The sequence below is a fragment of the Zootoca vivipara genome, chromosome 14 (assembly GCF_963506605.1).
Source record: "Zootoca vivipara chromosome 14, rZooViv1.1, whole genome shotgun sequence".
In the NCBI taxonomy this organism is placed as follows: domain Eukaryota; kingdom Metazoa; phylum Chordata; class Lepidosauria; order Squamata; family Lacertidae; genus Zootoca; species Zootoca vivipara.
Window position 1 is genome coordinate 21,387,360 of NC_083289.1, and position 26,823 is coordinate 21,414,182.

At 39.0% G+C, this 26,823-nt stretch overlaps 1 protein-coding gene across 4 annotated transcripts in view; it reads right to left on the reverse strand.

The window, feature by feature from the left end:
* The window catches only part of LRRC28 (leucine rich repeat containing 28), a 53,529-nt gene that overhangs the window by 22,656 nt on the left and 4,050 nt on the right, over positions 1-26,823 (reverse strand). For 3 of the 4 annotated variants that reach the window (XM_035130813.2, XM_060282672.1, XM_060282671.1), the window contains exons 3-5: positions 24,280-24,320; positions 19,410-19,447; positions 17,882-18,019 (exon numbers count right to left, since the gene is read on the reverse strand). In XM_035130813.2, coding sequence (XP_034986704.2) covers positions 17,882-18,019; positions 19,410-19,447; positions 24,280-24,320 — 217 coding nt within the window. The remainder of the gene's footprint in view (positions 1-17,881; positions 18,020-19,409; positions 19,448-24,279; positions 24,321-26,823) is intronic. The other variant, XM_035130814.2, reaches the window with a different exon arrangement.

Genomic DNA, 26,823 nt, shown 5'->3' on the forward strand with positions numbered 1-26,823 from the left:
GAAAATAGGATGCTGGATTATGATGGGCCCCTGGCCTGATCCAGCAGGGCTCTTCTGACCTTTTTCTTTTAATGGCATACAAATTTTGCACCTCCCTCAAGATACTGACACAAAAGTAAAGACAAATTGTGATGTGACAATCCAAAGGTAGACAGCACTACTTGAGGGAAGCAGCAGCAGCAGGGTGATGAAGTGGTGGGTTAACAGCCAGCAAACATGGGCTGGATTCTTATCTGCAACCAGCAGTGTACTGGAAGGGGACCGCAGTGGGGTGCAGCTCCAGGGACGTTCTCAGAGTGATGATGGCATTTGCTGGAGGACCAGGATAACTGAAGGAGCCTCTTTGCTCCGACAAGTGACTGAGGGCTCATCCATGCTGTCGTTTAATGTGGATAACAAGCTTCCTGTACCTCCATTAATTCTCTGTTGTCCAAAGGACATTCTCCTCCATATCAATGCCTTCCCACACTTTCCTCTCCCTCAGTCCAGATCTTCTCATACCAGGGATACTCCGAAAATGAGAAAATCCAGATTGAAAGTGTGGGAAGGCAGTGAATGTCACATTAAACGACAGTATGGATGAGCCCTGAGCTGATAATGAGGTTTCACATTTCAGATTAGCGTACGGGAAGTCAGATAATGAGGAAAATAATGAAGCAGCGCTTGGACACTTCTCCCCTTCGATAGGTTCCTACTTCCTACTGGCAGTTTAGATAGTGAAAGTTTTTTGTTGTCAGATTGCATTTCTAATAAGAAAGTTAAAGGTCGAACTTCAATTGGCTAAAGGTATTTCCTTAAAGCTCAATGTATTTTACAAGTTGAACCCAAGCAATCAAAAGTGAGCACCGCTTAGTTCAATGGAACATACTCCCAGGAAATGATATACAGGATTGCATTCATACTTATCATGATGAATTGGGTATTATGCTACGCACTGATGCCCTTTGGTGAAGTGCATGCATGTGTAAGTAAATAAATAACATAATGGATCAGCACAGCTGCCTGCATTTTTGGATTCTCCTCGGGGATTGGCCATGGGGTCTGTCACAATGAATCTCAAAATGTACAACTAGAACACTGCCGGAAACACAGGAGAACTGAAGTAGAACCAGGTGAGAAGACTGGGCAGATATATTATGAGGTATGGGAGAACTGGGGGGAAAGGCAGAGAGGCCAAGCAGTGGAACTCTCACTGAGTTTACTGAGTGGAAAGGCGGATCTCTGAGTCCACTCCTCCATCACCCTTAAGTCTATAGACAATGTTACTCTTAACACTTGGAGGTGGGTATGAGAGAGGAAGTAGGGGCAGAAGGACCCTGAAAGGTGACACAATTCTCAACTTATAATAAAAACTATGAACAAAGATGGCTGAAATAGTGACCTGGGGCATTTGACCTCGGGTTAAGAATTTAATTCGTTCTGGAGGTCCGTTCTTAACCTGAAACTGTTCTTAACTTGAGGTACCACTTTAGCTAATGGGGCCTCCCGCTGATGCTGTGCCGCCACTGCACAATTTCTGTTCTCATCCTGAAGCAAAGTTCTTAACTCGAGGTACTATTTCTGGGTTAGCGGAGTCTGTAACCTGAAGCGTCTGTAACCCGAAGCGTCTGTAACCCAAGGTACCACTGTACTTTAATTACCGTACTTTTCCTTAGCATAATAGGGTTCATGTTTTGTAATCTTGTAATATTTAACCGTCATGTCTATGTTATAAATAGTTCTGGTCACTACCTTCCATTCACAAACCTGCGGTTTATTTATTTTGGTTATATTTTATGTCTGTATTTATTCAACTGTGGTCTATAACTGTAAATGACCTGTGTATGTTTGTCACCACAACCTGCTTGATAACACTGTATTTTGCAGAATCTCTTGTAAACTTTTTTTTGAAAATCACTACCCCCGCCCCCAAAAACCTGTAAAATAGCAAAAACAGGTTTTTGAGCCTAAGAAGGTTAATTGAAAGTTTGAATTCCTTCTCCATAAAGTCCAGATAGAAACCAACAAACGATAGTGACAACAGAGCTTGACTGCTTCAGAAATACCTTTATGAAATGGATGCCATAGGGAAAGGCGATGTTGCAGGCTATCAAGACTTGGCAGCTAGGCTATGAGAAAGTTGGTTGAGCTTTGCAAAGAATAGCCAAGGTAGAGTCAAGATGGTATGACTAAGGGCGGGTAAAACACAGTAGCAAGGAAATGAAAAGAGAAGAAAGGAGGAACAGGGCCTATAGCTGGCTAGGCATGGAAATATTTTGGAGGAGGGTGGGGAAGCCATGAAGAAACGGGGGCAAAGGGGAGACATGCAGAGTCACATCAGCTGATGCTTCACAGAAAGAAAAGGGTGGGCAAGCACAGTGCCCCCAAGCAACAAAAAGCATAGCAGAATGGGCTTGTTTTTACATAGAGCATAGCCAGTGGAAGGAAGAAAGCTTCCTACACAATGCCAAAAACCGCTGACTGGCAAGTAAAAGGCCCAGCTATTTTGAGATACAGCCTCTCCTCTGCCACTAAAAATAGTCTTGTGAAGACCGCCAGGTCCAAATCCTTCAAAGCTACAGTTGGCAATCTGGCAGGAACCCAGGAGCAGCAGAGGCCAAGGTATTTTTCATATCTTAGATCTATTTCTCACCACCACTGCCTCTCCAGCAAGCATTCATATCTGAAAATCCTATCTTCTTCTTATCCTTTGTGTTAAAGACACACATATATCTAAACAAACAGTGTGATCCCTACTTCAGATTACATTAGGTGTTTGAGGACTGGATTACTACTACGGTAAAATCCCCTTGTGCTGGTGGAACAAAATGTTACTGTATCATAGTGGATTTACATTGTATTGCACTAGTGAAACTCTGCTAGGCAAGGGGCAAAAAACGGGCAGAGCTGGAAGCAGCAGAGCATAGACAGAATCTTATGCTCAAAGGTTGGCCTCCCACCCAACACGATAACATTGTAACTGGAAAATAGGTGGTGCAAATAATTAAAAACACCCTCTCCTCCTGGAGTTGATGAGTGGTCCTAGAAGCCGTTAACTTTACAGTAAAGATTCTGGCCACCTGCAAAGTAAAAAATGCAGCACAGTACAGTGGTACCTTGGAAGTCAAACGGAATCCATTCCGGAAATCCATTTGACTTCCAAAACATTTGGAAACCAAGACACGGCTTCCAATTAGCTGCAGGAAGCTCCTGCAGCTAATCGGAAGCCGTGGAAGTCACTTCCGGTTTTCAATTGTCTGTGAGCCAAAATGTTCGACTCCCAATGTGTTTGAAAACCAAGGCTGTATGATGTATGATGATGAAGAGGGTGACGATGTATTTATTTATACCTCGTCTGCTTCCCTGACAGGGACTCAAGGTAGCTTACAGATAAAAATAAGAAGAGCCAAAACATAGGGGGGACCATCATTTAAAAAAACAATTAAACATTGATAAAATTTAAACTATATCTAGATATACATAAACATTATACAAATGATTACAATAAAAATAGTACGGCACCAGCCCTTTAATTAAAAAGCTCACAATATTATTGTATGTTATTCTATTATTGTATGTTCTTCCTAGCACTGAGGCAAAGCATAGGATGAGAGTTAACTGAATAAAAAAGTTCTAATGCAACTTTTTAATTTCAACACCATCCCCTAAAGATACATCCCCAAACACTGCCACCTGCTCCACTGGATGTAGTACACAGAATGAAGAGCATCTGGTGGAAATGCCTTCTATCAGTAACTTTCTCAATGGGGACCCAGTCACATGCAATGTCTGTTGCAATTGCTGACCATCATGCCTCACAATCCTTATGTCCCTCTTCTCCATAGAAACCACCAACATACCCATAAGAAAAGATGTTCTCCGCAATTGCCTCCACGGTAGACAGATGGCAAGCACATTCTACAGCAGCTACAGTGGCCAGGGACAAATCTTCCGTCCATTGGCCATCCAATGCTGCTACTGCTTTTCTCCTAGAGCTCTTGTACTTTTGTAAGATACTTGGCAGACAGAAATGTAAACAGGTGAAGCTATACATAGCACAAGGAAGAGATGGGGAATGCTGCACCTGTTACTCCTGTCTGACATGTAGATTTCAGGAGTGCAGAGGCCCTGAGAAAACAAAGATGGCCCATTCTCCTGTGAAGTTGTAAGAATGCAGTCTACTACTGCATCCTTATGATGGCTAAAATACAGGGAGTCATCTCCTACCCAACCCTTGTTACTAATCTCTGATAGCTGCATGATGGTGGGCACGGGGTTCCCCACAACACCCCATAAGTGTTGGGGGCTTGCCAACAGCTTTATTCCTAGAGCACTAGAGGAGGAGCTGCAGCCTGACAACTCAAATGTCCTCCTGACTTCCCCTCCCGATTGCCACTAGAGTAACGGATCAAGCATTGTTCCTGCCATTATGCTCAGAAATGCCAATACCAGGATCTGCTGGGAAAATAACCAGCAAAACCTGACAATCAACCAGGTAAGCCCAGGGAAACAAAGAAGGCTGGCTTTGGGGGGGGGGCAGAGCAAGACCCCATGGCCATATGCTTTTCACATTATATTGCTTCTCTGTGAGGTCCAACCAAGCGCATTGGGTTGCTCCTCTCATAGTAGTGTGTGCAGTGTTCCTAATTAACAGGGTTTCCATTTTCCTCCATTACAGAAAGCTTGTTGCTCTACCATGAACAATAATACAAATCTTAGCAATGTGAAACTCTTTACATTGGGATACAGAACCTTATTTTTCATGAATTCCTGAGAAGTGAATATTCTCCAAAAATATATTTTTAATATGCACTGATGCAAAAGATTATCCACAAAAATGGGGAAGGATTTACAAAAGGAAATTCCTTGAGAAATCCGGTCTTTTCTTTTGGAGCTTGAACTCTGTTTACTGTGAGCTCAATGTTAAGAGACAATTGTATAAAAATGGCAATGTAATGCCATTTAACACCTATTAAATTAGATTAGAGATATTTAAAGTTGGCAATAGTTAACTATTGGTGCTGTGCCAACAACTGAGATTTGTTAGAATGCTCAAGTATTCTGGAAAACAACTCTCCAAGCAATATCAACTCTTACTAACTTTTTGTACTTATAGATCCTCATGTCTACTCAACTTTATACCTAAATTTGTTTAAACACAAGGCTGTATTTAATGTGCTTGTGATTACTAATTGAAACATGCAGTAAATACTTCTTATGGTACAGAAATGTGCTTCTTGCATGGAGTGTGTATTTTAACTTCTGCATGTTTTGATACATTATATAAAATTTTAAAAAGAAACAAAAGACTCAAGTTCCTGTGCTGTGGGGCCCCTGTCACCTATTGGCTACTGGTAAATTACATTTACCCATTCCAAACATAAAAGTCTACAGCCCAATGATAGAACTAGTGAGATCATACGCATGAAAGGAAAAACGGAAGACATTGGCTGGCTTCTTGCATCAGCTGCAGAAAAACTGCTTAAAAACTCAGTTGCTTTGTATTTCCCTAAGCATTGTTGGAATGTGCTACGCTAGAGACAAAACTAGGTTTCCTGAAAGCTTCAGAAAGTTAGGCAAGGGCCTCTTCATAGAGCTGTCTGATCTTGCTCCAATCCTGCATTTCTGTTTCCCCTCCTCTTCCACCCTCTGCATTTGCTTTGCTTCTTCAAGTCACTGATATTACAGCAGGGACTCAGCTATACAGCTGCAAATAAAATGTTTAAGTGTGTTTTAAACACAATATACAATGTGACTGTAGATGGCGATGGTGAGCCTTATGGAAAACCATGTGTTTTTATATGTGTGTAGATTCCACCCAGGTTTGTTTTCCATGTCCAGAGTGTCACCTACCTAGCTCTATTCTCTGTGAAAACTACCATCTGAGACATCCAATTGCTGATCTGGACTCCTTAGCTGACGTGGCTATTTTGGCTGAAAACATCCACATTCATATGTCATGCTAAGGGAAACAGCAAATAACAGCTCTACCTCCTCCAACTAAGGTTGCACTGGAAAGTCTCCTGAATTTGTATGAGTTTGCAGAATTATGCACACAGCTGCATGATCCCAGTTCCAGAGACAGGGGCATTCCCTACTTAGCCCACTGAATTCAGGCAGCTGTTCCCATTTACTTCTTTCTTATAGTTTTCTCACAGGGCAACTGCTATTCCATGGCCCTGATGATGGGAAAAGACAAGTGGACAAACACAATATGTAATGGTGATGCCCTTACTTGCTTCCCTTCTGAGTCTCTTTCACTGAAGAACACTAAACTTATTGGTGTGAATGCAAACTCAGAATTCCAAGTGTACAAGTTATCTTTACTACAAGTTGAAGCACAGAACAAAACCATGCTGAATCTAACTATTTTAAGTGTCTATCTGCAATTATACATACACAATTCAATACAATTATAATCATAATAGCAATACTGTATAAAATATTATTTACACCATATAGAACCACCCAATTTGATCATTTTTAGGTACGTATGCCATTCATTCCTAACCAATTCTCACTGGCAGATTCTTCTTCTTCTTCTTCTTCTTCTTCTTCTTCTTCTTCTTCTTCTTCTTCTTCTTCTTCTTCTTCTTTCGGACCATGTTAAAGTGCATACATCTACATTAAAAACACCACCAGCAGTGTATTGTTTTGATGCTACAGCCTGGGGCTCTTTATCTGAATTTTATCACAGTGTTCTCATAAAATGATCAAAGCAGCCCTGACAACTTAATGTTCTTTTAACTTAAGTATAGCTGCATAAGTTCCCCTCTGGTCTTTTGGCCTTTGGCTCAATATTCCATTGGAAACATCAAAGGTCAGGAGACTCAAATCGTCCAGCCGAGAATAAAGACACAATGAGGGGTAAATGTCTGAAGAGGAGATTAAACTATTTACAATGTGCTATGAAAAAGCAGTTACTACTTGAAAAGCATATTAGCTGATAGAACAACTACTTATAAAGGTAGGAATAAGCCCTACTTTCAAGGTAAACAAATAAAATAAGAGATATTCACTTTATTCTGGAACTAGCAATAATATCTTTTTCAAGTTTAGATTTGGCATGCATTAACAGATTTATGTATCCATATTATATTTTTATATGCCTGTTGTCTTTGTCCATGGAGTTTTCTTGGCAGGGATACTGGAGTGGCTTGCCAGTTCCTTCTCCGGGTGGATCACGTTTAGTCAAAACTCTCCACTATGACCTGTCCATCTTGGGTGGCCCTGCATGGCATAGCTCATAGCTTCTCTGAGTTATTCAAGCCCCTTCGCCACGACAAGGCATTGATCCATGAAGGTGCTACACCCAATATGCCAGCAAGTTTGGAAAACTCAGCAATGGCCAGAGGATTGGAGAAGATCAGTCTACATCCCAATCCCAAAGAAGGGCAGTGCCAAAGAATGCTCCAACTACCGCACAATTGCGCTCATTTCACATGCTAGCAAGGTTATGCTTAAAATTCTACAAGGCAGGCTTAGGCAGTATGTGGACCGAGAACTCCCAGAAGTGCAAGCTGGATTTCGAAAGGGCAGAGGAACCAGAGACCAAATAGCAAACATGCGCAGGATTATGGAGAAAGCTAGAGAGTTCCAGAAAAACATCTACTTCTGCTTCATTGGCTATGCAAAAGCCTTTGACTGTGTCGACCACAGCAAACTATGGCAAGTTCTTAAAGAAATGGGAGTGCCTGATCACCTCATCTGTCTCCTGAGAAATCTCTATGTGGGACAAGAAGCTACAGTTAGAACTGGATATGGAACAACTGAGTGGTTCAAAATTGGGAAAGGAGTACGACAAGGTTGTATATTGTCTCCCTGCTTATTTAACTTATATGCAGAATTCATCATGCAAAAGGCTGGACTAGATGAATCCCAAGCCGGAATTAAGATTGCCGGAAGAAATATCAACAACCTCAGATATGCAGATGACACAACCTTGATGGCAGAAAGCGAGGAGGAATTAAAGAACCTTTTAATGAGGGTGAAAGAGGAGAGCGCAAAATATGGTCTGAAGCTCAACATCAAAAAAACCAAGATCATGGCCACTGGTCCCATCACCTCCTGGCAAATAGAAGGGGAAGAAATGGAGGCAGTGTGAGATTTTACCTTCTTGGGCTCCTTGATCACTGCAGATGGTGACAGCAGTCACGAAATTAAAAGACGCCTGCTTCTTGGGAGAAAAGCAATGACAAACCTAGACAGCATCTTAAAAAGCAGAGACATCACTTTGCCGACAAAGGTCCGTATAGTTAAAGCTATGGTTTTCCCAGTAGTGATGTATGGAAGTGAGAGCTGGACCATAAAGAAGGCTGATCGCCGAAGAATTGATGCTTTTGAATTATGGTGCTGGAGGAGACTCTTGAGAGTCCCATGGACTACAAGAAGATCAAACCTATCCATTCTTAAGGAAATCAGCCCTGAGTGCTCCCTGGAAGGACAGATCGTGAAGCTGAGGCTCCAATACTTTGGCCACCTCATGAGAAGAGAAGAATCCTTGGAAAAGACCCTGATGTTGGGAAAGATTGAGGGCACTAGGAGAAGGGGACGTCAGAGGACAAGATGGTTGGACAGTGTTCTCGAAGCTACGAACATGAGTTTGACCAAACTGCGGGAGGCAGTGCAAGACAGGAGTGCCTGGCGTGCTATGGTCCATGGGGTCACGAAGAGTCGGACACGACTAAACGACTAAACAACAACAACAACAATTATATTTTTATTTATTAAAATAGGGAATACAGTGGAACCTCGTGTTATCCGTTGCGGAGGCCCATCCGTAACACGGAACTGAGGCAAGCAATTTAGCGCTTCTGCACATGCGGCGAAACCCAGAAGTAACCCGTTCCAGGTTGCCGCGGGACGAAATACGAAAACACATAACCTGAAGCGGACACAACATGAGGCATTACTGTACACTAGAGGAGACAATGGGAATAAGATTTATCAGAACAACTTCCCTCAAGGCACTCTTCCTTTTGCACATAAACTCTGTAAGTAGAGGACTTGAATCCTAATCCTAAACCCATTAATAAATCACACTAGTTGATTACATAACCAATGTTGAATTAAGTTCCCATATTGAAACAGAAACAAATTAAATTGCTTTTCTTTTGTATATAATTTCTACCAGACATACTGGTACTGAAGCTAGGTGATTCTACGTGTGAAACAAAAGCAAAGAAAAATGGTAAAGTATAATTTAAACAGTGTATCTGAATGTGCTTTCATATCCATCACAACACACACAAAAAACCCCTTTCTATGAACAAAAGAATGGAACACTAAGCTATTTCAGACTTTATAGCGACAAAAAAGTCTGCAGCTAGTATATAGTGGCATTACAGGTTTTACTATGCACCACAAAATACAACATGACATTAACAAAAGGGGTTTTCAAAAGCAAGATTTAACATGGTGCTACAAGTTGTATCAGGCAAAGAGTTTACAGCACAGTTCCATAAACAGATGACTTCTGAAACACAGGATAGCTCAGGATTTTGATAGAAAATGGTCTTCTGTTTCTATTGTAAAAAAACCTAGAAGATTTAATAGCATTTTCTATAGGCTATGCAAATCATTTTAATTCTGCAATCTAGTCACATTTGTTAGTGTTTGCCCTACATGTATGTGAGCTCAAAATCTAAAACCAAAAGGAATTACACAACAGGTTTACACACTTTCCATTCAAAGACTCATTGACCACACCAGAAATTACTGAACAGGGTAAAGGAAGGGGAAGTAGATAGATAATTCCTCTATATTATATCCCCTACATCATATCCAAATGGCATTTCAGACCTTTTATTAACCCTCCTCTCCTCCAAAGAGATCAAGGCTGCATACATGGTTATTCCCCTTTCTCAATTTTATCCTAACAATCCTGTCATGGCTAAGTGGGGATTTGCTTTCACTGGCAAATCTGCTAAAAGGAAGATTGGTAGTACAATCAAAACACACACTGTTATTATTATTAAATAAATGTCATTATTAAACTGTTTCTTTGTAATGTCTTTATGAATAAAACATACTGGACAACAACCTAAACCAAGATCAATACACTGGATGCATCGATTTCAGAAATCCCTTAAATAAGTGAAAAAACAGAACAAAATGTAGGGGAAAATATGTGCTAGAAACTATGCCAATCTGTGTTTTGCATACTGTCAAAACTGTCAACTAGCTCAACATGGTAATCAGAGTGCATAATGTTCTCTATCAGCAAACTAAGAAAATGTTCCCATTCCATCCCGATTTCTGTGGCAGTTCAAGACAAATAGCATAGAAGCATCCTTTTTCCTTTCGGCTGTTTTCCTGGCTGCAATAATCTATAAAAAAAATAATGTAGCAATTAGATACAGCCCTTTGAAAGCAAGTACTCATGTTTAAAGCAACCTACTTGCTTAGACCACAGCATTGCTTTAAACGTTGCAAGGGGCTGGCAAGAGTTAAATGCTCATGTAACAATGTTCTCCTCAAACCCCCACAAGTCCATTCACTTAACACCATACTCCTGGAAGTGTGCCTGACATACCAAACCCCGTCCTGTTGCACATATTTTTATGCCTGTTACTAAATTAGGAAAGCAGAGGGAACTGTGTCTGTGCCAATTGTGAAACAGAAAGGGTCAGCATCATTGGTCTGCAGCAGGATCAGACAACCTGGTGCTCTCCAGATGTTGTTAGACTACAGCTCCTGTCTTCGCTGACCATTGGGCCATGCTGGCTGGTGTTGAAGAGGGTTGAAGTCCAACAACATCTGGAGGATACCATACTGGCTACCCCTGGGTTTACAGCTTCTCTTTTAAGCCAAAATCCTTCTAAGGCTGGCATATATAATCTTTATTGGTGCATGCAGCTGCAATGAAATACAATGGCACACACAGAACAAGAAAATTAAAGGCTATAATCAAGATTTCTCACTCCCAGGAATATTCTGCAGCACACTACTGAAACCACATATTAGAAGTACAGATTACTGTATCATTTAACTACCCAATTATAGAACTAGAATATTAAATTGTTGTGTTGGACATTTTGAAAAGCAAATGGAAAATGTATTAGTTTAGCCAAGAAAAGGGGGAAGGGTTTTAAGTACTACTCCTTCATGACAACATTGCTGCCATAGTTAATACTTAGCTCTCTTGAGAAATAATAAGTAGCACATTGAGGAATTTTTGAACAGGGGAAAAACAGCAACTGGGAAGCATTTTAGAGGGATCTTCATCTGCATGAACACTAAACACATATGTTGTATTTCTTGGCAACCAAGGAGGAAAGTTCTGATGGGGATGAGGAGAAAGAAGGGAATAGAACTTTTCAGTCCCAGCACATTAATAGATCCAAACTACCAATGCAAATTGCTAAGCAAAACAGATTTTGTCATAATGAATGATCATTCCCAGGTTATATTATAAATGCTCACAGTGATGAACATGCTTTGCAAGATTAATGGTACAAGAAAGGATGAAATCAGATGCAATACAAAACTACAGGATTCTATATTTAGAAGTGGTATCCTCTGTTTCTTAGGTCTATAAAATACACTGTTCTGAAAATAAGATTCATCTACTCCTTTAGATAACCAGATAGGTATTTTAAAATGGAAAAAAAGTTTCACCTTTATAACTAGACTCAACATAGAAGCTGACTACAGGAAGCCTGTAAGACAATTTAGTTTTGGTTGAAGGCAAAGTATAACGCTAAGACACAGTGTAGGATATGTAAAGTTTTGAATGACTTAATGTCATGCATTTTGCTTAAGGAGAGCAAAAGCTTCTACCTTCTCCTTCCAGTCATTTTGGAGAGGACAGAGGAGTTCATGAGCCTGGGAGGTGGCTATGCTTGTTCACGTCACACTAAACCATGGTATTTAGTACTAGGTTGTCTGTCCACACCGTTTGAAAGCCTGCATGGGTAGGAAAGGACACCCAAGAAAGGTTTGTGACCCCTTTTGGCCCACAACATGTAAAATATGCTTTTCAAAGTTACACATAAACTAGCTTTTTGCATCAACCCTCTTATTTGCACGCATAAAGACCTTGGGGGTACAATCATGGGCAGCTCATCTCAAGTTCCCTCTACTTAATTATAACCAATTGGGCTAAAGGCATTTACTCTGAAGTAGCCTAGCTAAATTCTACAGTATGTTGCTTCAGGACTGCTTTCAAAGTCCTATTTTCTTAAGGCAGTAATACAAATAGTATTTGAAAGGCAACTTTACCACAGAATGGCTTGGGAGCTTAAGTCATTGCCAACTCTGCTTAATTAATTCACTTAACCATAAAAGTTGGCAAAACATGAAGCTTTTCACTTAGTAAATCTATAATTAACTGTTAATGTTTGCTGAGTAAACATAAGCCTATATTTAATTAAATCTTACAGTAAGATGTTATAACCTCAAAGTTTTATAAGCAACATGCTTCTGAAACAAAAACTTAAGAACTTTCAAATCTTGTTAGACATTAAAAAATTAACTTAACTTTATTGTGCTTATAAATAAAATCAGTATATGTTAATAAGACCTAGTTGTCAGAACATTCTTTCAAAGATATGAGATAAAGAAAGCATAAAGCTTTTTTCACTTGTAACAAAATCTAATCTTGACAGAAGCATTGTCTGCAGCAATGGAGTATTAAGACATGAATGTAAAGTTATGTCTGAAGTTGCCATGTCTTTCCTACGTTTCAACAGCTGTACTAATTAACGTGAGTCAGAATCGAATAATCCCTATACACACAGTCCCTATACACACAGGTCCCACTGTTGGAATGCTCATTATCCAAAATCTCAGTTATCTGAACACAAAGAATTATACCCAAACCTTGCCACACAAACAACTGGTTCAGATATCCAAACAGCTGGAGTTTGCGCACTTCTTTACTTGTTTGTGTTTTGTTGGTTGGCAGCAGCCATTTTGGGCAGAAACCATGGAGGGAGGGAGGGAGATTGGACAAATCAGTTTTTCCTTTGTTTGGCTTTTTCACGGGAAGCATGCATAGGTCACTAACAAAGCTGTATAAGAATCTTAAGGAGCAATCTAACCAAAGATTAAATAGATCAGCAGATGACAATTACTCATGTCTTAGGTTCCAGGGTCAGCAGGGCAAAGTTAGCAGGACTATACAGCTGAAAGCCTGTTTTATGTTGCCAAAGGATGTCCAAATTCTATATGAGGTTGCTGTATCACTCATCAGTTTCATAATGTAGAGGAGTAACATGCAGTTATTCTACTGAGGGCAATGAACATAATGTACATCAAAGCCTAAGTAAGATATAGTACACTCAAGTTGGGATAGAATAAAAACTCTATTTCTCATTCCAACCAGAGATGAATAGCTGATGAAGATGATGGACTATGCTGAAATGACGAAATGGGAAAATCAGAAAACAGGAGGAGAAGAATTTTAAGGATTGGGGAAAATTTATAATGTATTTAAGAGAACACTGTAAACAACTAAAAACTTCGGCAGTATTTGAGTAATGCTTGTAATATACGAAAAAAGTATTATTTTTCTTTTAAAAAATAGAGAAAATAAGGGAAGCAGTTGGGGGAAATGATTGATAATGGTAACCATGGAAGGGCATAGGGAAGTCAATAGATTAAGGGAATCCTAAATGATGATGTGGATGATTTGTTTGATTTTAAATTTGTTATGTAAAACTTATTAAAACTTATTTTTAAAAAACAACTCCATTTCTCCCAGGGAAATGCCCACTACTCTTTCTGAAATTTGTATACTATTTAAGCTCCATATCCCAAGAGATCAAATCTCAAAAATTAATTTTATCCTGAGTGAAAATATATTTTAATAAAACCACAAAACATCTAGATAGGAGCAATGCACACAGAGATATTATTAGCATAGTTAATATGTACCAACTTTCTAAATGGTTAATAATACTTTTCAACATGCCTTGCACACAACATTTCTTTTGGTAAATAAATAGGTTCATCACTGATATGTCATAAACTGGTGAAAGAGACAAGGGTTTCACACACCTGTTAAGTTTATTAGCAAAATCCAAAAGGAAGATTAACATCTATTATTAGGACCAACTAAAATGTCATAAAGAGTTGGCCTGCTACATCTAGATAACAAGGAATTGATTGTGTGGTTTAGACTACTTTTGCAGTACTCAGAAAATTTGGAAGAGGAAACAACATAGATAACAGAAATTAATTAGCATCCAAAATACTGGAGAGAATACAGAATAAGCCAGGCAAATAATCATTCCTGAAGGTACCAAAATTCCAGGTTCTTACTCAGAATCATTTGATTGAATTATTGCCAGAGATAACCACAAATTGCCCTACAACATCCATTTTAAAAATTGCTTCACATAACCACTGATGGCTTGAAACAGTTCACTCAATGCAAAAAATAAAGAATAAAATAATGATTTTCAATGGTTTGTATGAGTGAAGAGTGAATCCAAAAATTTTCTGGTTGATTTGAATGAGCCAGTGTAATTACTGTCTCTATTCAGAAACCAAGAAGGAAAAATGTTGTGTAATAACCTCAAAAGTTTTTCTTTTCCCCTGAAATATACAAAGATTATTTAATCCAAGTGTTTCAGTTTTGGCTAACCATATTTCCTTTTCCACTATTGAACTTGTAATGGTTTGGAATTTTTCAAGATTTAGTTTGTGGAATGTATAAAGTTCATGTAACACTTCAAAGATGGGTAAAAAGAGGCCACACAGATTCAACAGCAGGACCTGGAATTAACTCTGCTTGCCTGATGCCAAATCCTATGATCTAATCACTGGCTGACAAGAATGTCTTTATATTTATCAAAGGGAAGATTTATACTGCAAGCATGGCAAAATGTGGTAGGTGTTTTCTAAACAAAGACACAGTCCATCTCCTAAATAGAGCAGTTCATCTCTTTAATTGCATTTTAATTAAAACTTATGTATGTCACGGGCATTTAATTAGAGTATAGCTACAAAGTAATAATTAAAAAAACCTTAACCAATAGCTGATTTTTATCTACTGCTCAGTATCTGTTAAACTTCCAAATCTGATACTGCTAAGATTTGGGACGTTATGGGGCAAAGAAGAGAGCATTTCTAAAATCATGAAGGATATTTCAATAGCCCTACAGACAGCAACATTCACACATTACAATTCTATTAACATATTTTATGGAACAGTATAGTGGCTCTGAGCAGGGAGGAGGGTAGTTCTCATCAGGGTTGGAGAAAAAGATGCTAACAGAGGGACTAAAATTAGGAGATGGTGAAGAAAGTGCACTGTGGAAAATGACACCATGTAGAGTAGACAGAGAGGGAGAAGGAGCATAAAATAAGACATTTTGCTTTTAAGGTGTTGGGAGCAGAAGCCCAGGAGACAAAAATGGGGAAAGTGAGGGGATATTTCTGGTAGACTATATAAGAGAGGCCTATAGGTTTTTGGAGGGAGGATCCTGAAATCTGAAGGCAGCCCTGTTTAGGGAAGCTATTTAAGGCTCAATGTTTTACAGTGGTACCTCGGGTTAAGAACTTAATTCATTTTGGAGGTCCGTTCTTAACCTGAAACTGTTCTTAACCTGAGGTACCACTTTAACTAATGGGGCCTCCTGCTCCCGCCGCACGATTTCTGTTCTCATCCTGAAGCAAAGGTCTTAACCTGACGTACTATTTCTGGGTTAGCGGAGTCTGTAACATGAAACGTCTGTAACCTGAGGCGTCTGTAACCCAAGGTACCACCGTATTTTGTTTTTACATATGTACATATTATTATTACTACTACTACTAGCAGTGGTATTAGAGAGTAGGCTATGAATCAGGAATACCCTAGTCCTCCCCTCTGGCACCTGCTAACTGAGTGATTTTACACAAGTTACTACAGTATTCCCTTAACCACAAACCCCATATCTGCAATATGAGAAGAACAACCTTTGTTTTGGGGCTATTGCGAGAACTACAGAAGAACATCGAGTTAGAGCCAAAGTTGGTCCTCCTGCTCCTAAACAGTTTTGCACAAATGTGCTAAGTTAAACATACTTAGCGGTATCCTTGTTCCACTGGCAAAATGTTTTGTGCCAGTGGAACATTGCAACGCAAGAGAATGCATAAGCAGGCTGCTGGTAATTTTGTTGCACGAAAGACTGTGTAATCTGTTGCGCACTGAGATTCCACTAACACAACTGCTACATTGTTTCATCTGTTCTGCAACTCACCTGTCTGCTAGCACCAGACAGGCAGAGAGCACGGGATACAACCCACAGAGAGCATCTCTGGCAACACCAACTTAAGAGCGCTCTATGCTTAACATGGCATCTCACCTAGTAGGAGGCCTATTTTAAAAGCAGCGACAACCACTTCACAAAATCAGCATTCTTGCTGATGGAAATGTAGCTAACACTGGAGTAAGCTTCGTCTTATTAATGCTGTAGGAATACTGTACTTTGTAAGCCCACTCCAAACCCCTTGCTAGAATAGAGCGAATAGAACTTATCAAGCTATTTAGAAAAGCTGCCACAATACCAACCATCCCACTCATGATCTTGATAAAGAGAAGCTACTTAAGAGGGATTATGAGCCAAAATACTCACAGGCTTTGCAACCATGAAAGGAAACCTGTTTGAAAAGTGCTTGCAAAGTAATGACAGAAAGAAAACACTCAATGAAAACAGATCAGCAGAGTCAATTTCCTAGCACAAATGGAAGATTATCACAGGCTGGGCAAGATTAATACACACTGTGCAAATGAAAAACTGACAGCATTTGGGGAAAATAAAGAGCTGGTTAGAGGTCCTTAGACAAGCTGACTCTGCACCAGCACTTCAATATACACTGGACCTTTTGCTAGACTGTCTGATGGTTAACAACTGGTGATATATTTAGCTATTTAAGAAGTGTCCACATACCTAAAGATTTGAACACACAGGAGGGGAAAGTTTAATGTCCCATTTTCATATAAATGGAGGAAATAAATGCCACTTCCTTGTACTGTAAAGACAGTTTCCTAAGCAACAAGCAGTCAATCATTCCATAATGTAAATTATTCTTTCTGAAGTTCTCCTTTTTGGAATCTGTTAAAGTCATGTGTTAAGTGCTGTAAAAAATACTCCAGCTCTTCTTTGAACAAACCTTGCTTTTATAGTGTGCATGCACAGCATAAATTTTAGAAGTTCAAGAATATTCAGACATTCTCTTTTGAAATTGGTATTTCTGAAACATTAATGATAATTCTTAGCAGTTTTCAATAAAAAATGTTTATGGAATGTTTCTCAATATGATACATTTTGAATTATTGCCACCACACATTTGGCTCCCTGTTTCAATGAAGAGTTAACATAGTCAACTCTCTTTCTGCACTTAATACAGGGCTGCAGCACCTGTATGAAGAATGCACAACAACTTTTTTTTTAAAAAAAGCCCAAAACTTAAAAGTGTAGTCTTAAGCTCTCTTACTCTGCAGTAAGCCCCACTGAGACTCCATGCAAACATGCTTAAGACTATGCTGTTGTCTTGGTAAATTCTGTCCTTGGTAGATTCCAGTTGAGGCAGCCTTTGTTCATTGTGACCAAATTCCCTCTGAAGTTCCCATTTAAAAATACAGTTAATTTGCCAGATAATAAGAAATTTGCTGCAGTACAGAATAAAGGCTTGGCACGCTCAAAGATGATTATGATAGATAGTCCGCCTTCAGCAAACTCACTACTAAAACAATAATTTAATTTTAACCCCATATTCATCTCATAGGTAAAAAGCAATGAATTAAGTTATTGCTTATAATTTAAGCAACCAGTATGTCAAGTACAATACCTAACAGGCTTAACCAACATGCCTTAACCATTTATGTACAAGCAGAATTGAAAATGCACACAGTAAATCATCAACAGGAATAATCGTATCAGTTTTTTGAGCCAGAAAGCTGCTGATCCCTTACCTGCTGGCAAGTACTTCAGTTGGTTATTAGCCAATCTAAGGTGGCGTAAAGATCTTAGGCGGCCAATCTCTGGGCATACAACTTCAAGAGCATTGTCACTCAAGTCTAAAAACTGCAGTTTAACGAGGGAGCCAATTGCTTCAAAGAAGAAAAATGACAAGGAATAAATCCGACCCAATAAAAGCACTAAAACTTAAATAAAATAATGAGATAGACTTCTATGATGGCTGCATTCACACATAAAGCTGAACCATGGTTCTGCATAATGTACAAGAGTTGGAAGAGGCCCAAGCAAATCTCAGGTTCATGCACTCCACCCCCTTCCAAGGTTCCAGGAGGATTTTGGCAACGTTTACTTTCATTTTCAAGTAATCTCAGCTTGTCACTGCATGTGAACCAGGGATCATAGTTGTAACAAACACTTGTCAGTTTTAAAACAAGCCAGCTTCAAGCAATGAGTAAGTGCTGCCAAATTTCTGCTGCCGGATGTGCGAGAGGAGAGCAGTGCACAAGCCTAATGCCCACTCTTGTTCATTTCAGCTCATGACGTGGTTTAACATGGCATAGAAACACAGTCAGAATATCATGCCCTACATGCTGAATAAATAGGTGGCTAAACCATGTCAGAACTGAATATTACTGGCAATTTAGTTTTGAGGAGTGGGCTAAAATATGTTGTATGATTGTAGGTCTAATCCAGCCTCCCAGGCCTCCCCATTTAATCCATGAGGTTGTTTCCGGAAAGCCACATCTACTTACCCTACACCTGACACTATACTGTATGCTGTATGTAAGAGTGAGGATTGGCCGAATGGGTATTTGCAGGCACTGTGCAGTGCTTCCCAGTGTCCAAGAACCATATTGCAAAGCACTTTATGCAGCACTTTCCAAAATGCTGAAAGCCAGGCACAACGTACTTTGTGGGCCCTGTGCTTGGGCCATGGGGGTAGATAAGGATTTGACTTGTTGGGATGGAACTCAATCATACACCCCATGATATTCTACTTTGAAGGTAGTTTATGTTACAATAATAAAGACCTATCAACAGATAGCAAAGCAGATTCAAGAGCAGGTACCCTAGATTAAGTTGCAGCTAAAAATCACTTGTAAGGGTTGAGCACGTGTTAGCTCCCATTTCTGTAGGGGGAGAAGTGAAAACCTATAGGTTTACATTCTTTGTTTGTATACTGTATTACATTATGCTTGAGGCAAGGAAAAGGCAATTTACACAGCCAAGAGTTGTTGGGAAAACAACTGAAATAGAGACACAGGTGCTTTATAAATGATTAATAAGGTTTAAAATCATCCATCTAGTCTTAACTCAATACAACGGATGTGGTCATTGCCTCACTTAGGAGTATTGTTTCACTACCGGTAGTAAATTACACTTTGGTTTTTTTAACCCTCAAATTAGAAGCAACACACATATTTAGGTATTTGAGAGTTTAAAGATTTTCATTCATGCAATGTCTTCCTTTAAAATTAATGTCAGAAACTAAAGATATTTTGAACCCAGAAGGGCACTTACCTTCAGGTACAACAACAATATTGTTTGAATGGAGGTATCTGGAAGAGAACAGAACATTTTCAAGGGCTGGCTGATAAGGGAAGGTGGCAAATATTCATACGTGAAACTTGATCAAAGACAGCACGCTGTATTTTTTCTTCCTTCATTTCTGAAAAGGTAATGCTCATATGGCAAACTATGACTGATAGACATTACTGTGAGTTTCTGATCACTCTGCCTAAAACAGGACTCACACTTCCAAGTTTTCCTGAATCAGATTTCCTCTTCTTTCATATTGAGATTAGATCAAAAATTTCACATTTGTTACCAGGCTGCTCTGTACATAATGCAACTACCATCATATATGGTTTCCAAGACAATGTCTTGTGGGAAGGAATCCAGGAAAGAGAATAGAGAGGCAGACAAGCAAAGACCTACATCTTCACCTACTCCCAACTGGGCTAGTTTTTGTTTTGTTTCCAATGTCTGGCTTTTAACTAATCCATGCATTTTATAAAACTTGTGAGCGTTAAAAAGCTGGGTGTTAAATCTACGAAATAAATATATGTTTTGGATCATGGAAGAATCACAATATGCACACCTAATACTCACTTTGTTGGCAAAGGTGTAAGATAAATATATAAATAAGTCATGTCAAACAGCTGTGACGTATGACTGAAATGAAGTAGCATGAGGTGAGTGTGTTGATACTTTCTCCCTGCTCTAAACCAGCCCAGGGTCAGTGGGCACTTAGAACCTTTTAGCAGTTTCCTCTCAGCAAGGATTCCTGTGGAATTCATTCGTGACTCAGTAAAGCATGCCTCCTATTTAGTTCTCAGAAGTAGGTTTGAGAATGTGATGGAGCAGCTCATAGGGAGACCATTCACAAGAAGAGCTTTCACATGGCCCTCTAGCACTTGGGAGACTGTGTAAAAAATCAGTCATGGAATCAGCCTTATCAGAGTCCTGAAAATTCATTTTAGACAATTTTTTCATGCACCACAAGAGTCAGAGGTGCAGGTATCATCATAACATTTTATATTTTTACAGCGTCTTCTCAGATTTATTTCAATATTTAAAAAATTCTAATGTTCATTGGCAAACTGTACAAATGATGTTCTTGTTTAAAGTAAAACATGGTAACTTAAATAATATTCTATAAAAAAATAATCAACAAGTAAAAGCATACTGACAAGTCCAGGCAAGTTGAGGTCAGGATATAGAAAGCTATTTTAGTTTTGTCTGAGCGTTTGCATGAGCCCCATTCCATCTTACAATCTGTTTTTGAAGGTCCATTTATTTTCAAAAGCATTCTGCTTTCTGGCATGGGAGGCTGGTATTCAAGAAATACAAGCCCAAATAACTTGTGTGGTTCTTTGGATCTTGGTCTATATTTACCATCATAGGGCTGATAAAATTTTATATAGTGCTCTCTGGTGGTGAATATTTGCAGTTACTGCTATTCAGGAATAGATATGTGCTATTCTCTTCAAATTGAGATTTACTAGATGTCTCAAGGTAGTTAGATGTTATTTCCTGCTTGAAAATTAGATCTTTTGCTCATTCAACATATAAAAGGGGTGTGCAGGATAAGTAACATGATGGAAGTATCAGATGAATTCTTGCTTCAGGAGAATTCAAAATTGAAGGTATTGTGATGGCAGAAGATGAGAAATTATGGCTAATAGTCAGAGTTCCAAGCTGAAGTAGTTTTTTTTAAAGGAATCTATATTACACATTCTAGACAGTACTATGGAGTTTGAAAACAAGGGAGATTTTTTCCCCTGTTAAAAATAGCCATCCTGGAAGTAGAAGGTACATTCACAAATTAAGGACCATGTGGTAACTCTGGATCAATTAGGCCAAACAAAATTCTCATATGTTCTTAATCAGGATCCCAAGAATTACATCAAGCATGCCAAAAGTTTTGAATGTGCTCAGTGGTGTAGGTTTTTTTTTTTTTAGACTGTTAGCTGAAACTCATTGGAGTTTCAGAAACAAATTGATACTGCAGAGGGATCTGTTTTTCAAAAGATTACCAAATATAAGAGTGCAGCTGTTTAGGAAACACCAGTTCAAAGACCCAGTGAGCATGTGGAACTAGCCATGTCACTATTTAGATTTAATCTTTGCATGTCAACTTTTAAACTTGGATATTTCTAAATAGTCACCAACAGAAAGATTATGTAAATCAGAAGCAACTGCTCCACGATGTTAAGTGTTTCTATTCATTTTGAGAGCTGTTTCCAAAACAACAAGAACTTTACATAATTTTAATTCCTAGAAGTCAGCACTAATTTTTATTAACCCAGATCGGTCCCAATACCAGGGATGCTAGAGAAACCAGACCCTTACTTGATGATCCAAAATATGTGAGCTTACCATAAAGCAATGCAAATTATAGCTATAGCAAGGAGTTTCATCCTGCTGACAACTAGTGTGCCTTTTTTCATTGCTGCTCCTCAGTTAGGTTTTACGATCTGATACACATTAGCAAGATTACTATTATTATGATTCATCCTGCATGCAGATCCCAACCTTTTACTATCCAGCAAAAGACACAGGAAAAAAGGTTAGGGGGCATAACATAATTAAGACAAGAATATTTAATGTGTATTAAACAAGCTCTCTCTGGTTTTCAGAGCTTCTAAAATTACCCTCCCTCCAAACCTTAATTTCAGGCAGGATTTTCTTATGGCCTCATCAGATAATCTTTTTTAAGTGCCTGGTGGCAAAACACGAAGCATATCACAAAAGCTGTACTTCAGCTTCATTATGAAATAGAATTCACCTCAGACAAGATGAGGCAAGATTAATTATTGAGTAAGCTACAGGCCATAGTGACCTGTAAGGCCTACTAACTGCACTGCAAATGCACAATCCAGGAAGGTGCAGCTTTCCGGGGGCAAAGAAGAAAAAGCTCAAGTTTAGACTTCAGTCCTTGGTTATCTAGGGTCCAAAGCACTTCTATGCCATGTGACCCAAAGCACCTTTAGTCCCACACATGCCCGTGATAGCACAGAGGACATAAAATGTGACCCGACACAGTCCTGGATACAATGACAATTCCAAACTGGCTATTTAAATTTGCAAAGGCACATTTTCATGTTGCCATGCTTACAGGAATTGCTGTCAGGAAGCCGCAGTTGAAGGAATTCTTCATCAACTAATGGTCACATCCCTGTAGGATGCTTTTTGTGTTGTACCGTATTTGTGCATAAATTGATTTTGGAGACACTACTGAAAGGAGGTATATAAATCCCTACTTCAATAAAATTTAAGGTTTTTATTGCTTTCCAGTCACAAATTAGCTGTGGTGCAGCAATAAAACTGCTATCATATTTGCAAAGCTAAGTAGGATCCAGTATAGTTTCTAATTGGATGGTGGACCATGTGTTGAGATTTCTGTATTGTAGGGAGTTGGACTCGTTGACCCTCAGGGTCCCTTCCAACTATGATTCTATAACAGTTTACATATGAAATGCGCAATGGGGTTGAGTATATAAGGGATACACATGGTGTTTACTAGTGTATTCTGCCCCCTGGCAGTTGATGTTATAATCCAGTTGATGTTATAATCCAACTGAATATTAAAAACAGTACAGCATCAAACATTAAAAACTTCCCTAAACAGGGCCGCCTTCAGTTGTCTTTTAAAAGTAAAACAGTTGCTTATTGCCTTGACATCTGCTGGAAGGGCATTCCACAGGGCAGGCGCCACTACCAAGAAAGTCCTCTGCCTGGTTTCCTGTAACCTCACTTCTCGCAGCAAGGGAACCGCCAGAAGGCCCAAGGAAGGTTTTAGGCTCCTTCCTTGAGAGGTAACAGGCAGAAAGATCTGTAGCTGGACCATGGGACTGGCTGTTGGGTAAAGATGGCAATCCAAAGAAGCAAACAGTCCAAGGAGATATAGAGCCTTGCAGTAAGAAACATTCACTATTTGCAAAATGTAAGCTTATCAATAGCTGATAGGCATGCCACCTTTGTACTTGGTGGTTCTTATCAGTACTAGGTGCTAGCAACAGACAACAGATGCTTCTCCTAGATGCATCATCCAAGCCAGAGTTGGAAGCAGAATACTGGATGAGACTAACTTTAGTCTAATATAGAAGATAGCCAATGCAAACAGCACTCCTATTTGTGAACACACACCCCTCTCTTGCTCCAAAACATATTACAAATGTGCACTTGGAACTCCCTGACTATTGAAATTAGGCAGGTGGCTTTGCTGTACTCTTTTTGGCGCCAGCTTAAGACGTTTTTGTTTAGGCAAGCCTATCCAGACATGCAAAAAGTTTACATGTAGTTTAATCTCTTTTAAGCTTACAGTTCATTTTAATCCCCCTTTGAATGTTTTTAATACTGTACCTGTTTTTAATTGTCTTTTATTGGTAATATTAATGTTTTGTCATTTTTGTAAATGACCTAGGGTTTCATTACAATCAATTAATTTTGTCAAATAGAACAAAACAAAAAATAAATAATATTGTATTCCAGTAGATTTTACAAAAGCAATATTCAAAAATTAGTGTTTGTTCTGGATACTTTTAACAAAAGAATGGGATTCTACTTTTATTATATTTCTAGGAAAAGATAGACTTTTTCAGTTCTCTGAGCAAACAAACTAGGAGCTACAGGCTTGGAGCTACAGGCATGGTGGTCCCTCCAAGCTGTTCCTTGAACCACTATCTTGAAGCATATGAAGAGACAGCACATGAGTGAAATTAGGTCATGGAAAGGCACTAGGACAAAACAGACTAGCTCTTTAACAAACCAGCTTGTTCCAAAACAAATTGTAAGATATTTACCTATATAACTTCAGCACCCTATGTTCAAGAAACTTATTAAACTAAAGGGCAGAATATAAAGGAACAAGACACTACAGACTCACAGTTCCACAAGGTTTGGAAGCTTCTGGGCAAGGTTTTCCGGCTAAAAAAGAAAATTGTGAAGTTTTTGTTTAGTTTTTAAAGAAAGACTCAATATCCAACTGGCAAACCAGTTTGCCAAATTCAACATGAAACTAACATGAGGCTCTGAGTGTCAGAAATCCAAAACAGGGAACAACTGTTTTATGTGGCCCACCACCCCATTTGGCACTGATAATGAAATCTGGCTTAGAGCCTAGACTTGGATGACAGTGACTGTTGTCACTGGAAAGATGAAAGAATTTCAATATGCCAAGAAGGCCTGAAGATATCAACACACAGAGGGTGGAGCTAGCTTCCAAATTGGGCTCTAGAAGAACAGCAGACACCTTCTACACTAATGAATCAAGGTGCCAAAATATTAACAAGTGTGATTAGCATCTTCCAAGTTCAACATGTACTGATAATGCAGAGAAACTCACATAGCATATACATTCTTTAGCGTGTAATAACTTAGAAATGCCCACTGAATATTCAGGTGACTTTGCAATAGCCTAAGGCAGAGTCCTATTAGCTACCCTAACGTTAAGTCAGTATGCCAATATTTTTCAATTACTATAATGCATTCTCCAGACAGCCAGAAGTCTTCTAAATATGGAGATCTTCTAAAGCAACATTTTATAAGATCATGTTACAGCAGCCATGTCATGCAATTTCCACATGAAGTGCATGATGTTAGTTTTGTCTTACACAACTCTGCAGGGGTCCTATTTCACAAACAGATTGCCAATGTATTAATGACAGCCAGATATTTTCTTTACTGTGGTGCTGGAGCTTGATTCCAGGATAATATTTTGAAAGTCTTAAAAGCTCACTTTCACTGGGAAAGGCAGCACGTCCAATCTGTGTGCCTCTCATGCCCCAATTTATACATGATAGTTTGCGGCCCTTTCCTACATAGTGGTTTTCAAGCAAGAAAAGGGTCAGACTTGAAGTGGCTCTACATTATACCAAATTTAGCTTTTATGTTCAACTAGGGTAGGACTGCCCATTTCAACACTCAGATTGCCATCATTCCTTTGGCCAGCATTTCCCTGCTGTTTTCAAACACAGCATATGCAGTATAGTTCTTAGCCAGAAGCAGTCTCAAAATTCTTCTGCTTGTTTTCCATGCCATGCTGCAAAAATCTTGAGTTGTGGTTGCCACCTACTGGGGAATTAATGCTAAAACACACTGATTTCCCTCCTAAGCAATTTTGGTAGCCTTAGCAGCACCTAGTGTCTTTGTTATTAGGTTCCATTTTTAAAAATATATACATTCATAAATAAATACAATCATGTAAGTGTAGAAGATAAAACTAGTGTAGAAGACAAAAACTAGCTCAGTTACTTTACCAGCACTTGTATAAATTGTATAAGCAACCAAGTCTGAATAAATTCTAATGAACTCTTTAATGTGTTCACCAGCCTAATAGACAATATTCACTAGCTATTTTAAGAAACCTAAGAATCTTGCCTTTTTATTCCTACAATGCTTCAGGATGTCCCTGGTTAATATCTCACCTCTTACATGAACATAGTAGTTATCCTTCTGTAGATAATAACTATCTGCCATACAAGCATAACAAGTGTTGAAACCAACAAAAACATTACATACTTAGTTGGTCTTTAAGGTGCTACTGAAGGAATTTTTCTATATTATATTCGTAGTACAATTTCTGCTCCTGCAACAGAACTTCCCCTTCCTTTCCTAATCCTGCAGCTTCACCAAATCTACTCTGGAGGGTTTGGGGAATTCCCAATCTGATTAGGGACATATGATGAAGAGGAGGGGGTGGAAGTTCAGTTCATTGGATTTAGCCCGTAATTTACAAGGCTGTTGTAATAATTAACAAAAATAACTCCCTGTGAGCTGGGGAAAAATAAAATATACTGGCAGAATTTTTTTTTTCCAGGCTCTTCTTTTTAACTTTTCAGAAAGAAAATTCAGCATGCCTCCCAAAGTTTTCCCTCTTTTAAATGTTTTCCAACACATTATATTGACTGGTATGAAGAAGCACCAGAAACATAGGAATAAGTTGAAATGTTGGGGGTATTTTATACCCCATATTCCATGCATACAGGATGAAAACTGTAGGAATTAAGTAGCTGAAATTTGATGACTTGGTTACCACTGTGCTAGTTGAGTAGTCCTAGAAGAATTTAGTTATATCTGCAGTGAAAAACACATACAGTGTAGGATTGTGCCCCAGCACTGCCCAAAATGATTAAGAGCACCCGGAGATTAGTAAAAATGGCAACATTCTCTGAGTGTAGGATCTCCCACCCAGGGGACATTCAAGCATGTCAGCTTCTACCTACAGTCTGAAGTGGTCCGGTCCATAATAGGCCTCCAACCACTTCAGTGAGAGCATGGCAAGGGCAAGACAGAAAAGATTTCCTTATTCCAACTTCAGGTCCCTAATGTGTTAATGGCCAAGTGCAAATACTGTCGCCCACATCAATGAATGACTATCATTTACATACAGTATATTGAAAAAATTAAAGTGTACTCAAGGACAATGTCC